This window comes from Salmo trutta, chromosome 26 (genome assembly GCF_901001165.1).
Source record: "Salmo trutta chromosome 26, fSalTru1.1, whole genome shotgun sequence".
Taxonomy (NCBI): Eukaryota; Metazoa; Chordata; class Actinopteri; order Salmoniformes; family Salmonidae; genus Salmo; species Salmo trutta.
The window spans coordinates 20,819,967-20,840,938 of NC_042982.1; the positions used below are offsets into that span (position 1 = coordinate 20,819,967).

Sequence of the window (20,972 nt, forward strand, 5' to 3'; positions counted from 1 at the left end):
CCAAACACCAACACCGTGCTCTACCAACTGAGCTACAGGGAAGGCTGTTGATATAGTACTCGTTTTACTGTGGATATAGATACTTTTGTACCTGTTTCCTCCAGCATCTTCACAAGGTCCTTTGCTGTTGTTCTGGGATTGATTTGCACTTTTCGCACCAAAGTACGTTCATCTCTAGGAGAGAGAACGAGTCTCCTTCCTGAGCGATATGACGGCTGCGTGGTCCCATGGTGTTTATACTTGGGTACTATTGTTTGTACAGATGAATGGGGTACCTTCATGGCGTTTGGAAATTGCTCCCAAGGATGAACCAGACTTGTGGAGGGCTACCATTTTTTTCTGAGGTCTGGCTGATTTCTTTTGATTTTCCCATGATGTCAAGCAAAGAGGCCCTGAGTTTGAAGGTAGGCCTTGAAATACATCCACAGGTACACCTCCAACTGACTCAAATGATGTCAATTAGCCTATCAGAAGCGTTTAAAGCCATGACATCATTTTCTGGAATTTTCCAAGCTGTTTAAAGGCACAGTCAACTTAGTGTATGTAAACTTCTGACCCACTGGAATTGTGATACAGTGAATTATAAGTGAAATAATCTGTCTGTAAACAATTGTTGAAAAAATTACTTGTGTCATGCACAAAGTAGATGTCCTAACCGACTTGCCAAAACTATAGTTTGTTAATAAGAAATTTGTGGAGTGGTGGAAAAAAAGAGTTTTAATTACTCCAACCTAAGTGTATGTGAACTTCCGACTTCAACTGTACATGTGACATTTTAGTCATTTAGCAGGTGCTCTTATCCAGAGCAATCTACAGTATTAGTGCATTCATCTTAAGATAGCTAGGTGAGACAACCACATATCACAGTCAAGTATACAGGATACAAACATTCCATTCCAGCTAAACAATGAAAATGGGCTAGCGTTTTGCTAACAACACATTTTCATACATATCTAAAATCTCTGTCAAACTCTTCAATTAAACCTGAAGCAACAATATGTTAATGCCTACTGCAATTCCAATTACTGAAAACAATAACACATGGGTACACATGAAGTTACCATAAGCAATCAGTTTTGATGAAAAAAATTGAAAAATTGGTGGATAAAGGGTTTTGGAAATAAACCTTCTGTGGAATCATTAGATGTGTCAAAACACTGGATAATTGGAGACATTTTCAAAACGTTTTTCACCTGTTAGTCTCTTTTATAGCTTGTATTCTCCACTCAAATGTTTGTTGTTTGTTTGTTTTGTTTTTGGGGGGCAGAATTGCTAGAAAAACTGTAGTGGACTGGTCTCAGAGGAAGATCAAAAAGTCATAACTGAATGCTCAAGGTTGTGGCCTGCTTCCTATTGCCTCTCCACTCCAGATAAGAATGATTAGTGAAACGATTTATCCTCCCTACTATTAAAGTATACCTGCTGTCAAATTGAGGGTTTGCTTGATATAACGCTTTCGTCTCCTGCTTTGACAAGTTAGAACATCTAGGAGCACCTATCTGTCATATTTGTTATAGATATTGCTTGTACACTCTGAGGTGTGACAGCAATCAATGTATGAGTTCCTGTTGGTTTGGTGGAGGGGGAGGACTGGAGGAGCATTTGTCATCTGCGATGTCTTTGAAATTGTCAGTTGATTTTACTTGCTGTGACTGAATGAGGACACCCTGGCCAAGATAAGAAGGGTTGGCTGGATTGTTGTTGCTATTACATCTCTGTCATTACAGTGAGAGATGTTTTCAAAACATCAATTTGTGTTCTGTTCAAAGTAATTTGCCTCAATCTCGTTTCATTTTCTTGTCTATAGATGCAACACAAAAGATCATGGTGATCAAATGGAGGAGGTATCCATAGCCAAGTACATTACCAGATGAATGGGATTTGAGGGTGTTTATTGTGCCTTTGCCAAGCTAGCAGCAAGGTGAATTAGAGACACGTGACGCATTCACGGATGGCCATTGATTCTTTCTCTTTGAGTAGCAGCTGCAACAGTCCAGCTGATCTCAATAAGATATGGATGGATTCATTGAGTTGATCTGATAATCTGTTCCACTGTCAGAACGATCCCTCAGATTGTTATCCAGCTCAGCAGAATGCCCTTGGTGGATTGCTTAGGAGCTTGTGGTCTTTGTTGGAGATCTCAGTATTGCAATTGCTCCCGTTGCTTTATATAGGGGTGTTATGTTCATAATACATGTGTCACGGTTGTCGTAGGGTAAAGTGGACCAAGACGCAGCGGGGAAATGTGCACTCATCTTCTTTATTAAATGGACAAGAAGGTAGACCAAAACAAACACAACGACCAATAACAGGCCAGTAAGGCAACAAAGCTATACCCAGCACAATCTCCCACAAATACTAAAACAAACACATACCTATTTATAGAACCCTCAATCAGAGGCAACGAGAAAACACCTGCCTCCAATTGAGGATTCAACCCCCAATTAACTAAACATAGAAATACAAATAACTACACTGAACATAGAAATACATAAACATAGAACAGTGCCCAAAACCCGGAATACTAAATCAAACACCCTACAACTAACACAACCAGCCCGAACCACATAAAACAAATACCCCCTGCCACGTCCTGACCAAACTACAATAACAAATAACCCCTTTTACTGGTCAGGACATGACATTTGCCCTATCAAAAATGTGACAACATGATGCCTGGGATCAGCTGCTTTTGTTAGGAAGTGTTTTTGGTTTAAATCACATCCATCCGCCATCACGATAGTTCAGGGGCCCTGACTACACTGGCTGCATTGCCTGACGGTCCCCAGTGATGAGGCAGGATGCCACTCTGCATATGCAGGGCACAGAGAGGGACAATCGATGGCATCAAACGTGACAGTGCCAGCGTGACTAAGGAGTTCACCCCCGTCAGGGGAGAGGGAGGAGAGGAGGAGTGAAGGGGCAGATTGAGTTGCCCTGCATGGGCAGCACACAACCTCTTCTGCAGGGAAATTAGGAAGAGGAAGGAGAATATGTATTGAAGGGAAAGAACACATACTCAAATGAAGACTTGGTATAAAATACAGTTATTGTCCTTTTTACTGATTTGAAATACAACTTTTTTGTGAGTAAGACATGTCATACTGTGTGTCTGACTGTGTTTCTTAGGAGACGGGCAGGTGGACTTCGATGAGTTCATGACGATCCTAGGACCCAAGCTCCTGTCGTCTGAAACCAGGGAGGGCTTCCTTGGGAGCACAATAGACAGCATATTCTGGCAGGTAAGGACTTCTCTCTTTTCACCTCTATCTTCTATCACCTTTCCTTTACCAAGCAGTGGCCTGCAATAGCTGCAGCCATGGCCAAGTTGTGCAATAGCTGGCAGTGAAATCGAAGACATTTATTCATCTTGATTTGCACAATGACGATCGGTGTAGAGGCAGCAAAGAGTGTAGTGTGTCAGTTCCTGATGGACAGATGTTGTCTGGTGGCAGTGCCTCCTGCCTTGGAGATGCTGGCAGGACATAATCTATGTGCCATTTGGCCAGATGTTCCTGCACTGAACCATAATGGAGGGGGGAGAGGATGATAGCTAGCGAGGGAGTCAGAGTAGTGAGTGGATGACTAAGATGGCATGATTGTGTAATAGAGGGGAACACAATTATAGTGTGTGTGTGTGTGTGTGTGTGTGCGTGTGTGTGTGCGTGTGTGTGTGTGTGTGCGTGTGTGTGTGTGTGTGTGTGTGTGTGTGTGTGTGTGTGTGTGTGTGTGTGTGTGTGTGTGTGTGTGTGTGTGTTTGAAAGAGAGAGAGAGAAGTAACAGAGTGACTGGAAGTGACAAGGTGAGAAGATTCGAGCAAGTGAAAGAAGTGGGGGGTGAAAGCGAATGAATGAAAGAGTGTATGAGTTAGAGTGAATGAGTTAGAGAGTGTAAGGGAGAGAGAGAGAACAACCATAGCCACGGGAAGTAAGGGTAATGAGGGTGCTGCAGCAGCACCTGAAAAATCTGAAAAATATATATATTTTCTACAAAATAAATATACAGTCTTTCTTTTTTTACTATTTTCTACATTGTAGAATAATAGTGAAGACATCAAAACTATGAAATAACACATATGGAATCATGTAGTAACCAAAAAAGTGTCAAACAAATCAAAATATATTTTATATTTGAGATTCTTCAAAGTGGCACCCTTTGCCTTGATGACAGCTTTGCACACTCTTGGCATTCTCTCAACCAGCTTCATGAGGAAAATAAAATCTCTGACCTACGCGGAAGATGAACTTTTTCCTTTAACGAGTCCAACAAGAAGGATATGCTGCTTTCACTGGAACAGGCCCAGATCCCCGTTCTGAGAATCCGTAGGTGAGCAAGTAAGCTCCCACTGCCATCCGTTCTTCTTGCTAATGTGCAATCAAACTTAAATCCGTCTTACCAAATTTCTATCAGCGTGTTAAATGTGCACAAGAGGGAAAATAACTCTAGACCACCTTTAATCCACACACAGAGATGCATACAAAGCTCTCCCTCACCCTCCATTTGGCAAATCTGACCATAATTCTATCCTCCTCATTCCTGCTTACAAGCAAAAATGAAAGCAGGAAGCACCACGATCAATTAAAAGTTGGTCAGATGAAGGAGATGCTAAGCTACAGGACTGTTTTGCTACCACAGACTGGAATATGTTCCCGGGATTCCTCAGATGGCATTGAGGAGTACACCACATCAGACATTGGCTTCATCAATAAGTGCATCAATGACGTCGCTCCAACAGTGTCCGTACGTACTGTACATACCCCAACCAGAAGACATGGATTATAGGCAACATCCGCACTGAGCTAAAGGCTAGAGCTGCCGCTTTCGAGGAGCGAGACTCTAACCCGGAAGCTTATAAGAAATCCCTCCGACAAACCATCAAACAGGCAAAGCATCAATACAGGACTAAGATTGAATCGTACTACACCGGCTCTGATGCTCGTTGGATGTGGCAGGGCTCGCAAACCATTACAGACTTCAAAGTGAAGCACAGCCGAGAGCTGCCCAATGACACGAGCATACCAGATGAGCTAAACTTCTTCTATGCTCACTTCGAGGCAAATAACACTGAAACACACATGAGAGCACCAGCTGTTCCTGAAGTCTGTGTGATAATGCTCTCCGCAGCCGATGTGAGTAAGACCTTTAAACAGGTCAACATTCACAAGGCCGCAGGGCCAAACGGATTACCAGGACGTGTACTGCGAGCATGCACTGACCAACTGGCAAGTGTTTTCACTGACATTTTCAACCTCTCCCTGTCTGAATCTGTAATACCGACATGTTCTAATCAGACCACCATAGTCCCTGTGCCCAAGAACACCAAGGTGACCTGCCTAAATGACTACCGACCCGTAGCACTCACTTCTGTAGCCATGAAGTGCTTTGAAAGGCTGGTCATGGCTCACATCAACACCATTATCCCAGAAACACTCCAATTTGCATACCGCCCTAACATATCCACAGATGATGCAATCTCTATTGCGCACGCTGATCCTTAACACAGGGCCCCGTCATGGGTATGTGCTCAGTCCCCTCCTTTACTCCCTGGTCACTCATGACTGCACAGCCAGAAACAACTCCAACACCATCATTAAGTTTGCCGATGACACAACAGTGGTAGGCATGATCACCGACAACGATGAGACAGTTTATAGGGAGGAGGTCAGAGATCCCTCAACGTGATCAAGACAAAAGAGATGATTGTGGACTACAGGAAAAAGAGGACCGAGCACGCCCCCATTCTTATTGACGGGGCTGTAGTGGAGCAGGTTGAGAGCTTCAAGTTCCTTGGTGTCCACATCACCAACAAACTAACATGGTCCAAGCACACCAAGACAGTCGTGAAGAGGGCACAACAAAACCTAATCCCCTTCAGGAGACTGAAAAGATTTGGCATGGGTCCTCAGATCCTCAAAAGGTTCTACAGCTGCACCATCGAGAGCATCCTGACTGGTTGCCTCACTGCCTGCTGTGGCAACTGCTCGGCCTCCGACTGCAAAGCACTACAGAAGGTAGTGCGTACGGCCCAGTACATCACTGAGGTCAAGCTTCCTGCCATCCAGGACCTCTATACCAGGCGGTGTCAGAGGGAGGCCCTAAAAATTGTCAAAGACTCCAGCCACCCTAGTCATAGACTGTTCTCTCTGCTACCCATTGGCAAGCAGTACCAGAGCACCAAGTCTAGGTCCAAGAGGTTTCAAAACAGCTTCTACCCCCAAGCCATAAGACTCCTGAACGTCTAATCAAATGGCTACGCAGTCTATTTGCATTGCCCCCCCAACCGTCTTTTACATCCCTCTCTGTTGTTATCATCTATGCATAGTCATTTTAGTAACTCTACCCACATGTACATATTACCTCAATTACCTCGTCTAACCGGTGCGCCCGCACATCGACTCTGTACCGGTACCCCTCTGTATATAGTCTCGCTATTGTTATTTTACTGCTGCTCTTTAATTACTTGTTACTTTTTTTTTCTTATTCTTATTCATATTATTTATTTTTTTACTGCATTGTTGGTTAGGGGCTCATAAGTAAGCATTTCACTGTAAGGTCTACACCTATTGTATTCGGCGCATGTGACTAATACATTTTGATTTGATGAGGTAGTCACCTAGAATGCATTTCAATTAACAGGTGTGCCTTGTTAAAAGTGAAGTTTGTGGAATGTATTTCCTTCTTAATGCGTTTGAGCCAATCAGTTGTGTTGTGACAAGGTAGGGGTGGTATACAGAAGATATCCCTATTTGGTAAAAGACCAAGTCCATATATGGCAAGAACAGCTCAAATAAGCAAAGAGAAACTATAGTCCATCATTATTTTAAAGACATGAAGGTCTGTCAATCCGGAAAATTTCAAGAACTTTGAAAGTTTCTTCAAGTGCAGTCGCAAAAACCATCATGCGCTATGATGAAACTGGCTCTCATGAGGACCGCCACAGGAAAGGAAGACCCAGAGTTACCTCTGCTGCAGAGGATAAGTTCATTAGAGTTAACTGCACCTCAGATTGCATCCCAAATAAAGTTAAAGTAACAGACACATCTCAACATCAACTGTTCATAGGAGACTGCGTGATACAGGCCTTCATGGTCGATTTGCTGCATAGAAACCACTACTAACGGACACCAATAATAAGAAGAGACTTCTTTGGGCCAAGAAACACGATCAATGGACATTAGACTGGTGGAAATCTGTCCCTTGGTCTGATGAGTCCTAATTTCAGATTTCTGGTTCCAATCGCCATGTCTTTGTGACACGCAGAGTAGGTGAACGGATGATCTCCACATGTGTGGTTCCCACCATGGAGCATGGAGGAGGTGGTGTGATGGTGTGGGGGTGCATTACTGGTGACACTGTCAGTGATTTATTTAGAATTCAAGGCACACTTAACCAGCATGGCTACATCAGCATTCTGCAGCGATACGCCATCCCATCTGGTTTGCGCTTAATGGGACTATCATTTGTTTTTCAACAGGACAGTGACCCAAAACACACCTCCAGGCTGTGTAAGGGCTATTTGACCAAGAAGGAGAGTGATGGAGTACTGCATCAGATGACCTGGCCTCCACAATCACCCGACCTCAACCCAATTGAGATGGTTTGGGATGAGTTGGACCGCAGAGTGAAGAAAAAGCAGCCAACAAGTGCTCAGCATATGTGGAAACTTCTTCAAGACTGTTGGAAAAGCATTCCAGGTGAAGCTGGTTGAGAGAATGCCAAGAGTGTGCAACACTGTCATCAAGGCAAAGGGTGGCTACTTTAAAAAAATCTAAAATATATTTTGATTTGTTTAACACTTTTTAGGTTTCTACATAATTTATGTGTTATTTCATAGTTTTGATATCTTCACTATTATTCTACAATGTAGAAAATAGTAAAAAATAAAGAAAAACCCTTAAATGAGTAGGTGTGTCCAAACTTTTGACTGGTACTGTATATGTTTTGAAAAAATAAATTTTCACTAAAGTAGTGCGCTGGGCCTTTACTAGTCCTGTATTAGCGGACCAATATATAATTTTTTATTTTTTTTCACCCACCATGACAAGAAAATCACAGCACCCCTATGAGAGCAAAACTCTAGGGGGAGAGAGAGAAAGAGGGAGAAAGAGAGAAAGAGAGAGAAAGAAGGAAAAAGAGAGAGAAAGAGAAAGCGAGAGCACAACATTCTAGGAGGGAGAGAGAAAGAGAGGGACATTTGGCTCTGTGGAGCACACTTGGCAGGTTTCTCTCTCTGATGCTATCATGGCTGTGACCCGGTTTGTCTCTGGTGAGCAGGAGCTCTTGGTTTACATTGTGAGGACATGCTCTCTGGTGCTGCAGGTGCAGACACTGTGGTCTCCGTGCCAACCCTGTTTGACTGAGGATAGCTGCTCTGACCTTGGCTTGCTGATATGAGAAGAGAGGATGGAGACCAGAGCGTGTGGTTGTCTGAAAAGTGTTATATTTCAACAAAAAAAGGGGGAAATCAGGGAATTGGAGTTGCTCAGATGATTTCTAGCTACTACTTTCAAAATTGTGTCTACAGCTGTCCTCCAAAGAGGGGGGCTAGAGTTGGTTTTGTGTCTCTGGAGGAATTGATTCCCTCACATTCATGCTCACATTTATCACTGTTTGATAAATGAATATTCAGAGGCGCTTGGTTGATAATCTTGCTAATCTAATTTTATTTGTGAGGATATACAGTATATATCTTTGCTCTTCAGAAAAAAAGTATTTTAATGTGATTCCATCCTGATAATCCCTCCTCATTCTTCATGGTCGATGTATTGTAGCCTACAGTTTTACATTTTGATGTCCGGCTTCCTGCGTTAACTTGCATAAAAGTGTGTGTGTGTGACACCTGTTTTTGTTGCTCAATGGTTCTCCTGCCCATTTCCTGTTTACTGGTTCTTATTTACGTACAGTAGCTTGTCTCTCTGAGTCAGAAACCTTTTGTGTGTAGTATTTGGTCTCTTTCTGAATTGAGAGCTGACTATTCATTCACCTGAGCTCCCTGTTCTCTGAATGAGTTTGACAGAATCATTTTTATATATTTTTTACTTTAACGTCTCTGCATTCAAGTCGAACAAAAAACAGACTTTTCTATTTTCTTTGCTTCTCAGTAACTTGAATTGTTAATTAAATTCACTTAATCTATATTTACTTAGACTACATAGCAATTTACGTTAAGGGGCTTGTTGGGAGGTGTAAAAACAGAGGTACTCTTTGGGATTTGAACTTGCAACACTGTGTTTTCAGACAAGTGTTTTCCTAACCAGACCACTAAGCAGATATTATAGGCTCTAAAAAGTCTCTTCTTCAGAGGAATCCTCCAATTAAGTAGGTGGAGAGAAAGAGTTAGAGAGAAGAATGCTGAACCAGCATGTCCTGTAGTTAAGACTAGTCTGAGTACCAGTCTCTTTAGCTAACATTCCACTCCTTGCCACTCCTTGTCATTGCCAAAGAGGCTCTTTCAATATGCGTTGGATTTACCATGGAGTTGCATTGTTTGTTGGAAATATTTTCCATGGCATGAAAATGTGGAGCCTGAAATAGAATTAGTAACAAAGTCAAAAACAAACATTTAGCTGTTAGCTAGGAAAGTTTTTGTATTTTGAGGCTTAAAATAAAACTAAGACATTTTGTGGTTGGAATTGCAGTATTTATTTAGTTTGAGAATTTAGATGTGAGCTAGCAACATTTGACAGACTGGTTTCATCTGGACAATCAAAAAAAACAGTTGCTTAACAACCGGATAACAAGATGTTCTGTGGAGAGAATAAAAAGTCATAGAGTTCCAATATTTGCGTAATCGTTGTGATTGGAGGCTAGCTGTGAGGGTGATCGAAACAGGATCAAATCTTCTGCTCTTCTTGAGCTCATTAATGATAGAACATTCATATTTGAAAATGGCAGAAAGGCCAGTCTCTTTGGCACATGGAGTACAGGGAGTGGATTAACTAAAGAGACTGGTACCCAGGCTAAGTTAAGACTGCATCAAAAAACAACCTGAAATGTTGCTTTTTTGCCAATCAAAGGGTAAAAGTACAGCTTATTATCATTCATGGTAAATGCAAACAACAACCATATGGGTGCTATCCCAACTTCCATTCCATATTGATGTTTTTCAGTTACAGTAAATAGAGTACAAACACTTAACCTTAATGAATATAGTACTCTCTACCCACTAGACACAGACCTCATTTCAATGTCCAGTTTTGATTTATATTTGATTGAGTTGTCAACTAATATGAATTCAACATGAAATCAACAAACATTTGAAGCATGTTGTTGTCTTTAGGATAAAAGTTGGGTGAAAAAAATACAAACATTTCGGAAATTCCTTTACGTTGTTGACTTTTAGCAAATCCAATCAGTTTTCCATGTTGATTCAAAATAATCACATTTATTTTTTTGTCGCTGAAATTACATGGAAACAACATTGATTCAACCAGTTTGTGCCCAGTGGACATTTACTACATCTGTAAAGCACTTTGTTGATGTAAAAATAGCTTTATATAAATACTTTTATTTGATTGATTGATGGAATGAAAACCAGAAAGTGGCTATGATGAACAAGAACAAAGTAATAAAGTGCTATAAGGGCCATCATCAAACAAGACTGGCAAAGCTTTCACATCACAGCGTTTTGACTGTGCCTCTTGGCAGAACACATCCGAGGTGAAATCTGAATAGATTTGAATAGCCAACTTGTCCCATACATGAATCAGGATGATGGGCCAGACGCACAACAATTCTGCGACACTGAAAGCATTAGCTGGGAGATGAGGAGAGTAACCTTACGAAAGTTCCTGGCTGTCAATGCTTCCACTGGAATTTTATAAATCTCTTATGCCTCGGAGGGGAGGATGGAGGATGAGGACAGTGCTGTCTTTTATTCTCTGTGGCATCTTGTGTCAGGGTCTTTCTCCATCAGGGGCTATGTGTGTCACCAAGCAGGTGCAGGGCTCCTCAGCTCAGTCTCTGAGAGACACCAGGCTGGTGTTTGCGTTCGTGCGTGTGTGTCACAGTCAGTTAGGAAAGCAAAGGCTAGCTTTTTCAAACAGAACATGGCATCCTGTAGCACTAATTCCAAAAAGTTTTGGGACACTGTAAAGTCCATGGAGAATAAGAGCACCTCCTCCCAGCTGCCCACTGCGCTGAGGCTAGGAAACACTGTCACCACCAATAAATCTCTGATAATCGATGATTTCAATAAGCATTTTTCTCCGGCTGGCCATGCTTTCCACCTGGCTACCCCTACCCCGGCCAACAGCTCTAAACCCCCCACAGCAACTTGCCAAAGCCCCCCGCCGCTTCTCCTTCACCCAAATCCAGATCGCTGATGTTCTGAAAGGGCTGCAAAATCTGGATCCCTACAAATCGGCTGGGCTAGACAATCTGGACCCTCTCTTTCTAAAATTATCCGCCAAAATTGTTGCAACCCCTTTTACTAGCCTGTTCAACCTCTCTTTCGTATCGTCGGAGATCCCCAAAGATTGGAAAGCTGCCACGGTCATCCCCCTCTTCAAAGGGGGAGACACTCTAGACCCAAACTGTTAAAGACCTATATCCATCCTGCCCTGCCTTTCTAAAATCTTCAAAAGCCAAGTTAACAAACAGATCACCGACCATTTCGAATCCCACCATACCTTCTCCGCTATGCAATCTGGTTTCCGAGCTGGTCATGGGTGCACCTCAGCCACGCTCAAGGTCCTAAACGATATCATAACCGCCATTGATAAAAGACAGTACTGTGCAGCCGTCTTCATTGACCTGGCCAAGGCTTTCGACTCGGTCGATCACCGCATTCTTATCGGCAGACTCAATAGCCTTGGTTTCTCAAATGACTGCCTCGCCTGGTTCACCAACTACTTCTCTGATAGAGTTCAGTGTGTCAAATTGGAGGGCTTGTTGTCCGGACCAGTCTCTATGGGGGTGCCACAGGGTTCAATTATCGGGCCGACTCTTTTCTCTGTATACATCAATGATGTCGCTCTTGCAGCTGGTGATTCTCCGATCCATCTCTACCCAGACAACACCGGTCTGTATACTTCTATGGACACTGTGTTGACAAACCTCCAAACGAGCTTCAATGCCATACAACACTCCTTCCGTGGCCTCCAACTGCTTTTTAATGCTAGTAAAACTAAATGCATGCTCTTCAACCAATTGCTGCCCGCACCCGCCCACCCGACTAGCATCACTACTCTGGACAGTTCTGACTTAGAATATGTGGACAACTACAAATACCTAGGTGTCTGGTTAGACTGTAAACTCTCCTTCCAGACTCACATTAAGCATCTCCAATCCAAAATTAAATCTAGAATCGGCTTCCTATTTCGCAACAAAGCCTCCTTCACTCATGCTGCCAAACATACCCTCGTAAAACTGACTATCCTACCGATCCTTGACTTCGGCAATTTACAAAATAGCCTCCAACACTCTACTCAGCAAACTGGATGTAGTCTATCACAGTGCCATCCGTTTTGCCACCAAAGCCCCATATACTACCCACCACTGCGACCTGTATTCTCTCGTTGGCTGGCCCTCGCTACATATTCATCGCCAACCCCACTGGCTCCAGGTCATCTATAAGTCTTTGCTAGGTAAGGCCCTGCCTTATCTCAGCTCACTGGTCACCACAGCGACACCCACCCGTAGCACGCGCTCCAGCAGGTATATTTCACTGGTCATCCCCAAAGCCAACACCCCCTTTGGCCACCTTTCTTTCCAGTTCTCTGCTGCCAATGACTGGAATGAATTGCAAAAATCACTGAAGCTGGAGACTTATATCTCCCTCGCTAACTTTAAGCATCAGCTGTCAGAGCAGCTTACCGATCACTGTACCTGTACACAGCCAATCTGTAAATAGCACACCCAACTCCCTCATCCCCATATTGTTATGTATCTTCTTGCTCCTTTGCACCCCAGTATCTCTACCTGCACATCATCATCTGCACATCTATCACTCCAGTGTTAATGTTAAATTGTAATTATTTTGCCTCTATGGCCTATTTATTGCCTTACCTCCCTACTCTTCGACATTTGCACACACTTTATTTTTTGGGGGAATTGTGTTATTGTAAATGAGAACTTGTTCTCAACTGGCCTACCTGGTTAAATAAAGGTGAAATAAAAAATAAAATAAAAAATAAATAAATAAGGCTCCTCAGCTCAGTCACTCTAAGACGCAAGCTGAAGAAGGCACAAGGCATTATTAGACACTTCAGACTTTAGAGGTCTTCAGCGGTTCTGTAACTGGTGCCGCAGCAGAAGAGTTCTTAAGACCAGTGCAATTTCTAAGTCCTGTTTTTCTGTTATCTGAAAGCTACTCAGTCAACTATCTTTTTAGCAGTTGACTACAAAACCCTATGACATACTGTAACACTCAATCTAAGTGAATTTCCTCAAGTCAAATTTTAACTTAGTCATACATTGACGTCAATGGAGTAAGTGAAAATGCACCTTAAATTTAAGTTTATGATTCGCTGGGTAGATAAACAATTAAATCTACTGATGTCGGGGTGATGATGTCACACTCACATCCTTCCCAGTAGGAGGTTGGTTGGTTCAGTAAGAAATTATTTAACATTCTGTCATGGCTCTTACCTACCTACTCACTCACCTGTGCTGTAGCAGTTCTTAATGTACCTAATTATCCCATTGGGGTGAATATGTGCATGTAATTAAACAATAGCAACATCTCATGTTCGTGTTGATGGTAATGTTAATCATCTGCCTCTCGCTTTCAGAGGGTTTCTCTAATGATACCACAATTACAAGTGCACCTCATCAGCTTTTCATGTGGTTTTGGGTTTTGAGTGTCTTTGCTTTGATATTCTCTACACTCTGAGTAAGAGTCTCCATCAGTATTCCTGAGAGCATAAAAGGCATTACTCTCCCTCATCCTTTCCCTCTTCCTCTCCCTGTCTCTGACCAGCACAAAGATAGTGAGGATCCAAATTAAACAAGCGTTATGAGAGCTTCATGTGTTACTTCTTATACTCTGTTTCTCATTAGTACTGCAGAATACAAAAGACTGTCAACAGAATAGTGATGTACGGGTTGTCTCATAACCCGCGGTCACCACGGGTGGGTTTAGGGTTATTAAATATTGTGTGGATGAAGGGCGGGTGAGTGGCGGGCAGGTTGAATAAAGAGAAAACAGTACCTTAAAAAATCCATAAATGTAACATTCTTGTGCAATTTTTATCTATAGACTACATTTTGGGTTTTTTCTCAGATAAACTTTTTCTCAGAAACTTTATCACATAGGCTATAGTCTGGCAGGTGTCTTTAACAATTGTAGGTGGGTGTGGGTGACTTGCACAACAGAACAGTAAAAATATGTTTTCCTCATCTAATGCAAGGCTCTTGCTACTTTCACCATTACTGACAAATGATTATATTAATTAGTCCCCGAGCAGAGAAGTGGAGGGAAGAGGAGCAACACTTTTACCACACTCTCTATCTCTCGCTCTCTTGCTCTCTCTCTCAGACCCCAACAAGCTCGGTAGGCTAATGATAGATCAACTGCAGCCCTGAATCAGACATGAGGAGAATATTAGAAGCATCAAAGTCACAGCATGTTCTATCTACACTTCAGTCTTATTCTCCTCCCTACGGCCACAGGGGTTTCTTAACAAGTGTAGGCCTACTTACGTGATAAGACAATGTTATTTGCATTATATAGGCCTATGTAAGAGCAACAAATATACCGTTGGAAAAAGTTTTTGTTTGTTTTTGACAAATCGTTTTTTAATAGCTTTTCTACAGAACTAAATAAAGTTTAATCTCACACAGTGTCAATCAGGGGTGTAACAGTACACATTAGTGGTGCACGGGTCAGGTGTTTGTTCACCCACCCACAATTGCTAATAACCCATCCGCAACCACGACTATATGTGATAAAGTTCAAATCTAAGGCCCGCACCAGGCACAAATGTACTAATATAAAAAATAATCTGTAGGCTATAGCCAGAGATGGTGGAATAATTAATTTCCGACCTTTTGGTAGGCTATTTGTTAGTCAACTATAGAACCATTCAAGAGTTACCTCTGCTGAAGAGGATAAGTTGATTAGAGTTATCAGCCTCAGAAATGGGAAATATACTGCACCTCAGATTGCAGCGCAAATAAATGCTTCACAGAGTTCAAGTAACAGACACAGCTCAACATCAACTGTTCAGAGGAGACTGTGTGAATCAGGCCTTCATGTTCGAATTGCTACAAAGAAACCACTACTAAAGGACACTGAAAATAAGAAGAGACTTGCTTGGGCCAAGAAACATGAGAAATGGACATTAGACCGGTGGAATATGTCCTTAGGTTCGATGAGTTCAAATTTGAGATTTTTGGTTCCAACTGCCGTGTCTTTATGAGACGCAGAGTAGGTGAACAGATGATCTCCATATGTGTGGTTCCCACCGTGAAGCATGGAGGAGGTGGTGTGATGGTGTGGGGGTGCATTACTGGTGACACTGTCAGTGATTTATTTAGAATTCAAGGCACACTTAATCAGCATGGCTACCTCAGCATTCTGCAACGATACGCCATCCCGTCTGGTTTGCGTTTAGTGGGACTATCATTTGTTTTTCAACAGGACAGTGACCCAAAACACACCTCCAGGCTGTGTAAGGGATATTTGACCAAGAAGGAGAATTCTGCATCAGATGACCTGGCCTCCACAATCACCCAACCTCAACTCAATTGAGATGGTTTGGGATGAGTTGGACCGCAGAGTGAAGGGAAAGCAGTCAACAAGTACTCAGCATATGTGGGTACTCTTTCAAGACTGTTGGAAAAGCATTCCAGGTGACAACCTCATGAAGCTGGTTGAGATAATGCCAAGAGTGTGCAACACTGTCATCAAGGCAAAGGGTGGATACTTTGAAGAATCTAAAATATACAATATATTTTGATTTGTTTAACCTTTTGAGGACAGACGTTCCGCTAGCGGGACCCCGTTCCGCCTGCGGAACCCCTAGCCAATGGCATCGCACGGCGCAAAATACAAAACCAACTAAAATACCACAATTCAATTTTCTCAACTATTTTACACCATTTTAAAGATAAGACTCTCGTTAATCTAACCACATTGTCTGATTTCAAAAAGGCTTTCCAGCGAAAGCAAAACATTAGATTATGTTAGGAGAGTACATAGACACAAATAATCACACAGCCATTTTCCAAGCAAGCATATATGTCACATAAACCCAAACCCCAGCTAAATGCAGCACTAACCTTTGATAATCTTCATCAGATGACACTCCTAGGACATTATGTTATATAATGCATGCATGTTTTGTTCAATCAAGTTCATATTTATATCAAAAAACAGCTTTTTACATTAGCATGTGATGTTCAGAACTAGCATACCCACCGAAAACTTCCGGTGAATTTACTAAATAACTCATGATAAACGTTGACAAAATACATAACAATTATTTTAAGAATTATAGATACAGAACTCCTTTATGCAAACGCTATGTCAGATTTTAAAATAGCTTTTCGGCGAAAGCACATTTTGCAATATTCTGAGTACATAGCTCGGCCATCACAGGCTAGCTAATTTGACACCCACCGAGTTTGGGGCTCACTAAACTCAGAATTACTATTAGAAAAATTGGATTACCTTTGCTGTTCTTCATCAGAATGCACTCCCAGGACTTCTACTTCAATAACAAATGTTGTTTTGGTTCAAAATAATCCATAGTTATATCCAAATACCCCCGTTTTGTTCGTGCGTTCAGGTCACTATCCGAAGGGTAGTGCATTTCGTGACAAAAAATGCAAAATATTCCATTACCGTACTTAGAAGCATGTCAAACGCTGTTTAAAATCAATTTTTATGCTATTTTTCTGGTAAAATAGCGATAATATTCCAACGGGGCAACGTTGTATTCATTCAAAGGCTGAAAGAAAAAAATTGAGAAGTCTCGTGAATGCGCATCTCAGTCTCACTGTCTCCAGGCTGACCACTTACAAACTCTGCTGCTGTACTTTGCCCAGAGACAGCAGACACCCCATTTCACTTTCTGGCGGCTTTAGAGAGCCAATTGAAGCCTTATAAAGTGTCACGTTACAGCACAGATGCTGTAATGTCGATAGAGATGCAACAGAAGGACAACAAATTGTCAGACAGGGCACTTCCTGTATGGAATCTTCTCAGGTTTTGGCCTGCCATATGAGTTCTGTTATACTCACAGACACCATTCAAACAGTTTTAGAAACTTTCGAGTGTTTTCTATGTAAATCTACTAATTATATGCATATTCTTGTTTCTGGGCAGGAGTAGTAACCAGATTAAATCGGGTACGTTTTTTATCCGGCTGCCCCCTATCCCAAAGAAGATAACACTTCTTTGGTTACTACATGATTCCATATATGTTATTTCATCGTTTTGATGTCTTCACTATTATTCTACAATGTAGAAAATAGTAAAAATAAAGAAAAACCCTTGAATGATTAGGTGTGTCCAAACTTTTGACCGGTACTGTCTGATTAGATACGTGCAGCTTCTCTTCTGTCATTATATGTTGACGTAGAAGACTAAATAAACCCTTGCTCACCAGAATATTGTCATAAATCAATAGAATGAATTCTTCAATCTATTTGACATTAGTAAAGTTGTCTGTCACCTCTGCTTCTTTTGCGGTGCGAAGATGTTTAGGCAACGGGGAGAAAATGCAATAACTAAACAAAAGAGGAAAGATTTTCTGTGTAATTTTTTTTTCTAAATGACATCAGTTTGACCGGTTGTAAGGAAATAGAAAGCTGTGAAAACGACCCAACATGTTTCTGATAAAATTTCAGTTTGGCTAAGATGCATATTTTATGTGGTTGAAATACTATCAACTTTTATGATGATGACATAAATAGCACCTCAACAGAGGTGCGCGTTCACATTATCTTAAGATACTGAAAGAAAGAAATCATATTTCTCCACTCCTGTTCCTGAGTAAAGATTTTGCCTACATTTGGTGTATCATTTTCATGTTACTGCAAGAAATGCTTAATTCTGCAGGAGTTAATATTATGGCTTTGTGAGAGCTTATCGACCCACAGTCAGAGTTCAGATTTCAGTTTCCATTTAACCCATCTGAACCGTAGTCTACAGTTCCCTTGATGTCCCTGTCTTGTGAATGTCGAATGTATTATTATTATTTTATTAACCCACCGCACCCCCGCTCTTCAGAGGACACATACCTTTTTTTAGTTTTTACAGCTTTTCTGCTACATGTACATACATTTTACATATACATTTGACATACATGGTACTTTTATATACATAACAATAATACATTACGGAACATATGCTCTTAATCCATCCCCTCCCTCAGCCACTCTCAGCCCATCCCACCTATCACAATAGACCATTCTCTTTTGGTTTCCATATGCCGTATATATTTTTTATTGTGCTGTGAAGTTTTACATTCATTTTGAACCTTTATTTTATTTTTACATGTTTTATATTTCACCTTTATTTAACCAGGTAGGCTAGTTGAGAACAAGTTCTCATTTACAACTGCGACCTGGCTAAGATAAAGCGAAGCAGTTCGACACAAACAACAACACAGACTTACACGTGGAATAAACAAACATACAAGTCAATAATACAGTAGAAAAAGTCTATATATGCAGTGTGTGCATATGAGGTAAGATAAGGGAGGTAAGGCAATAAATAGGCCATAGTGGCTAAGTAATTACAATATACCAATTAAACACTGGAGTGATTGATGTGCAGAAGATGAATGTGCAAGTAGAGATACTGGGGTGCAAAGGAGCAAGATAAATAAATAAATACAGTAAGGGGATGAGGTAGTTGGATGGGCTATTTACAGATGGGCTATGTACAGGTGCAGTGATCTGTGAGCTGCTCTGGCAACTGGTGCTTAAAGCTAGTGAGGGAGATGTGAGTCTACAGCTTCAGTGATTTTTGCAGTTCGTTCCAGTCATTGGCAGCAGAGAACTGGAAGGAAAGGCGACCAAAGGAGGAATTGGCTTAGGGGGTGACCAGTGAGATATACCTGCTGGAGTGCGTGCTACGGGTGGGTGCTGCTATGGTGACCAGTGAGCTGAGATAAGGCAGGCTTTATCTAGAAAAGACTTGTAGATGACCTGTAGCCAGTGGGTTTGGCGACGAGTGTGAAGCGAGGGCCGGCCAACGAGAGCGTACAGGTCGCAGTGGTGGGTAGTATATGGGGCTTTGGTGACAAAACGGATGGCACTGTGATAGACTGCATCCAATTTGTTGAGTAGAGTGTTGGAGGCTATTTTGTAAATGACATCGCCGAAGTCGATGATCGGTAGGATGGTCAGTTTTACGAAGGTATGTTTGGCAGCATGAGTGAAGGATGCTTTGTTGTGAAATAGGAAGCCAATTCTAGATTTAATTTTGGATTGGAGATGCTTAATGTGAGTCTGGAAGGAGAGTTTACAGTCTAACCAGACACCTAGGTATTTGTAGTTGTCCACATATTCTAAGTCAGAACCGTCCAGAGTAGTGATGCTGGACGGGCGGGCAGGTGCGGGCAGCGATCGGTTGAAGAGCATGCATTTAGTTTTACTTGCATTTAAGAGCAGTTGGAGGCCACGGAAGGAGAGTTGTATGGCATTGAAGCTCGTCTGGAGGTTAGTTGACACAGTGTCCAAAGAAGAGCCAGATGTATACAGAATGGTGTCGTCTGCGTAGAGGTGGATCAGAGAATCACCAGAAGCAAGAGTGACATCATTGATGTATACAGAGAAGAGAGTCGGCCAGAGAATTGAACCCTGTGGCACCCCCATAGAGACTGCCAGAGGTCCGGACAACAGGCCCTCCAATTTGACACACTGAACTCTATCAGAGAAGTAGTTGGTGAACCAGACAAAGCAGTCATTTGAGAAACCAAGGCTGTTGAGTCTGCCGATAAAAATGTGGTGATTGACAGAATCGAAGCCTTGGCCAGGTTGATGAATACCGCTGCACAGTAATCTCTCTTATCGATGGTGGTTATGATATTGTTTAGGACCTTGAGCGTGGCTGAGGTGCACCAATGACCAGCTCTGAAACCAGATTGCATAGCAGAGAAGGTATGGTGGGATTCGAAATGGTTAGTTATCTGTTTGTTAACTTGGCTTTCGAAGACCTTAGAAAGGCAGGGTAGGATAGATATAGGTCTGTAGCAGTTTGGGTCTAGAGTGTCTCACCCTTTAAAGAGGGGGATGATCGCGGCAGCTTTCCAATCTTTGGGAATCTCAGACGATACGAAAGAGAGGTTGAACAGGCTAGTAACAGGGGTTGCAACAATTTCGGCAGATAATTTTAGAAAGACCTGGTAGGTTCATTGATAATTTGTGTGAGATTGAGGGCATCAAGCTTAGATTGTAGGATGACCGGGGTATTAAGCATGTCCCAGTTTAGGTCACCTAGCAGCACGAGCTCTGAAGATAGATGTGGGGCAATCAATTCACATATGGTGTCCAGGGCACAGCTGGGGCAGAGGGTGGTCTATATCAAGCGGCAACGATGAGAGACTTGTTTCTGGAAAGGTGGATTTTTAAAAGTAGAAGCTCGAATTGTTTGGGTACAGACCTAGATAGTAAGACAGAACTCTGCAGGCTATCTCTGCAGTAGATTGCAACTCCGCCCCCTTTGGTAGTTCTATCTTGTCAGAAAATGTTATAGTTAGGGATGGAAATTTCAGGGTTTTTGGTGGTTTTCCTAAGCCAGGATTCAGACACGGCTAAGACATCCGGGCTGGCAGAGTGTGCTAAACCAGTGAATAAAACAAACTTAGGGAGGAGGCTTCTAATGTTAACATGCATGAAACCAAGGCTTTTACGATTACAGAAGTCAACAAATGAGAGCACCTGGGGAATAGGTGCGGAGCTAGGAACTGCAGGTCCTGGATTAACCTTTACATCACCAGAGGAACAGAGGAGGAGTAGGCTAAGGGTACAGCTAAAGGCTATAAGAACTGGTCATCTAGTACATTCGGAACAGAGAG

General features: G+C 42.1%; 1 protein-coding gene across 3 annotated transcripts in view; it reads left to right on the forward strand.

Moving 5' to 3' along the window:
- LOC115163386 (calcium-binding protein 8) overlaps positions 1-20,972 on the forward strand; it is a 101,713-nt gene that overhangs the window by 38,384 nt on the left and 42,357 nt on the right. For all 3 annotated transcript variants that reach the window (XM_029715212.1, XM_029715211.1, XM_029715213.1), the window contains exon 4: positions 3,130-3,242. In XM_029715212.1, coding sequence (XP_029571072.1) covers positions 3,130-3,242 — 113 coding nt within the window. The remainder of the gene's footprint in view (positions 1-3,129; positions 3,243-20,972) is intronic.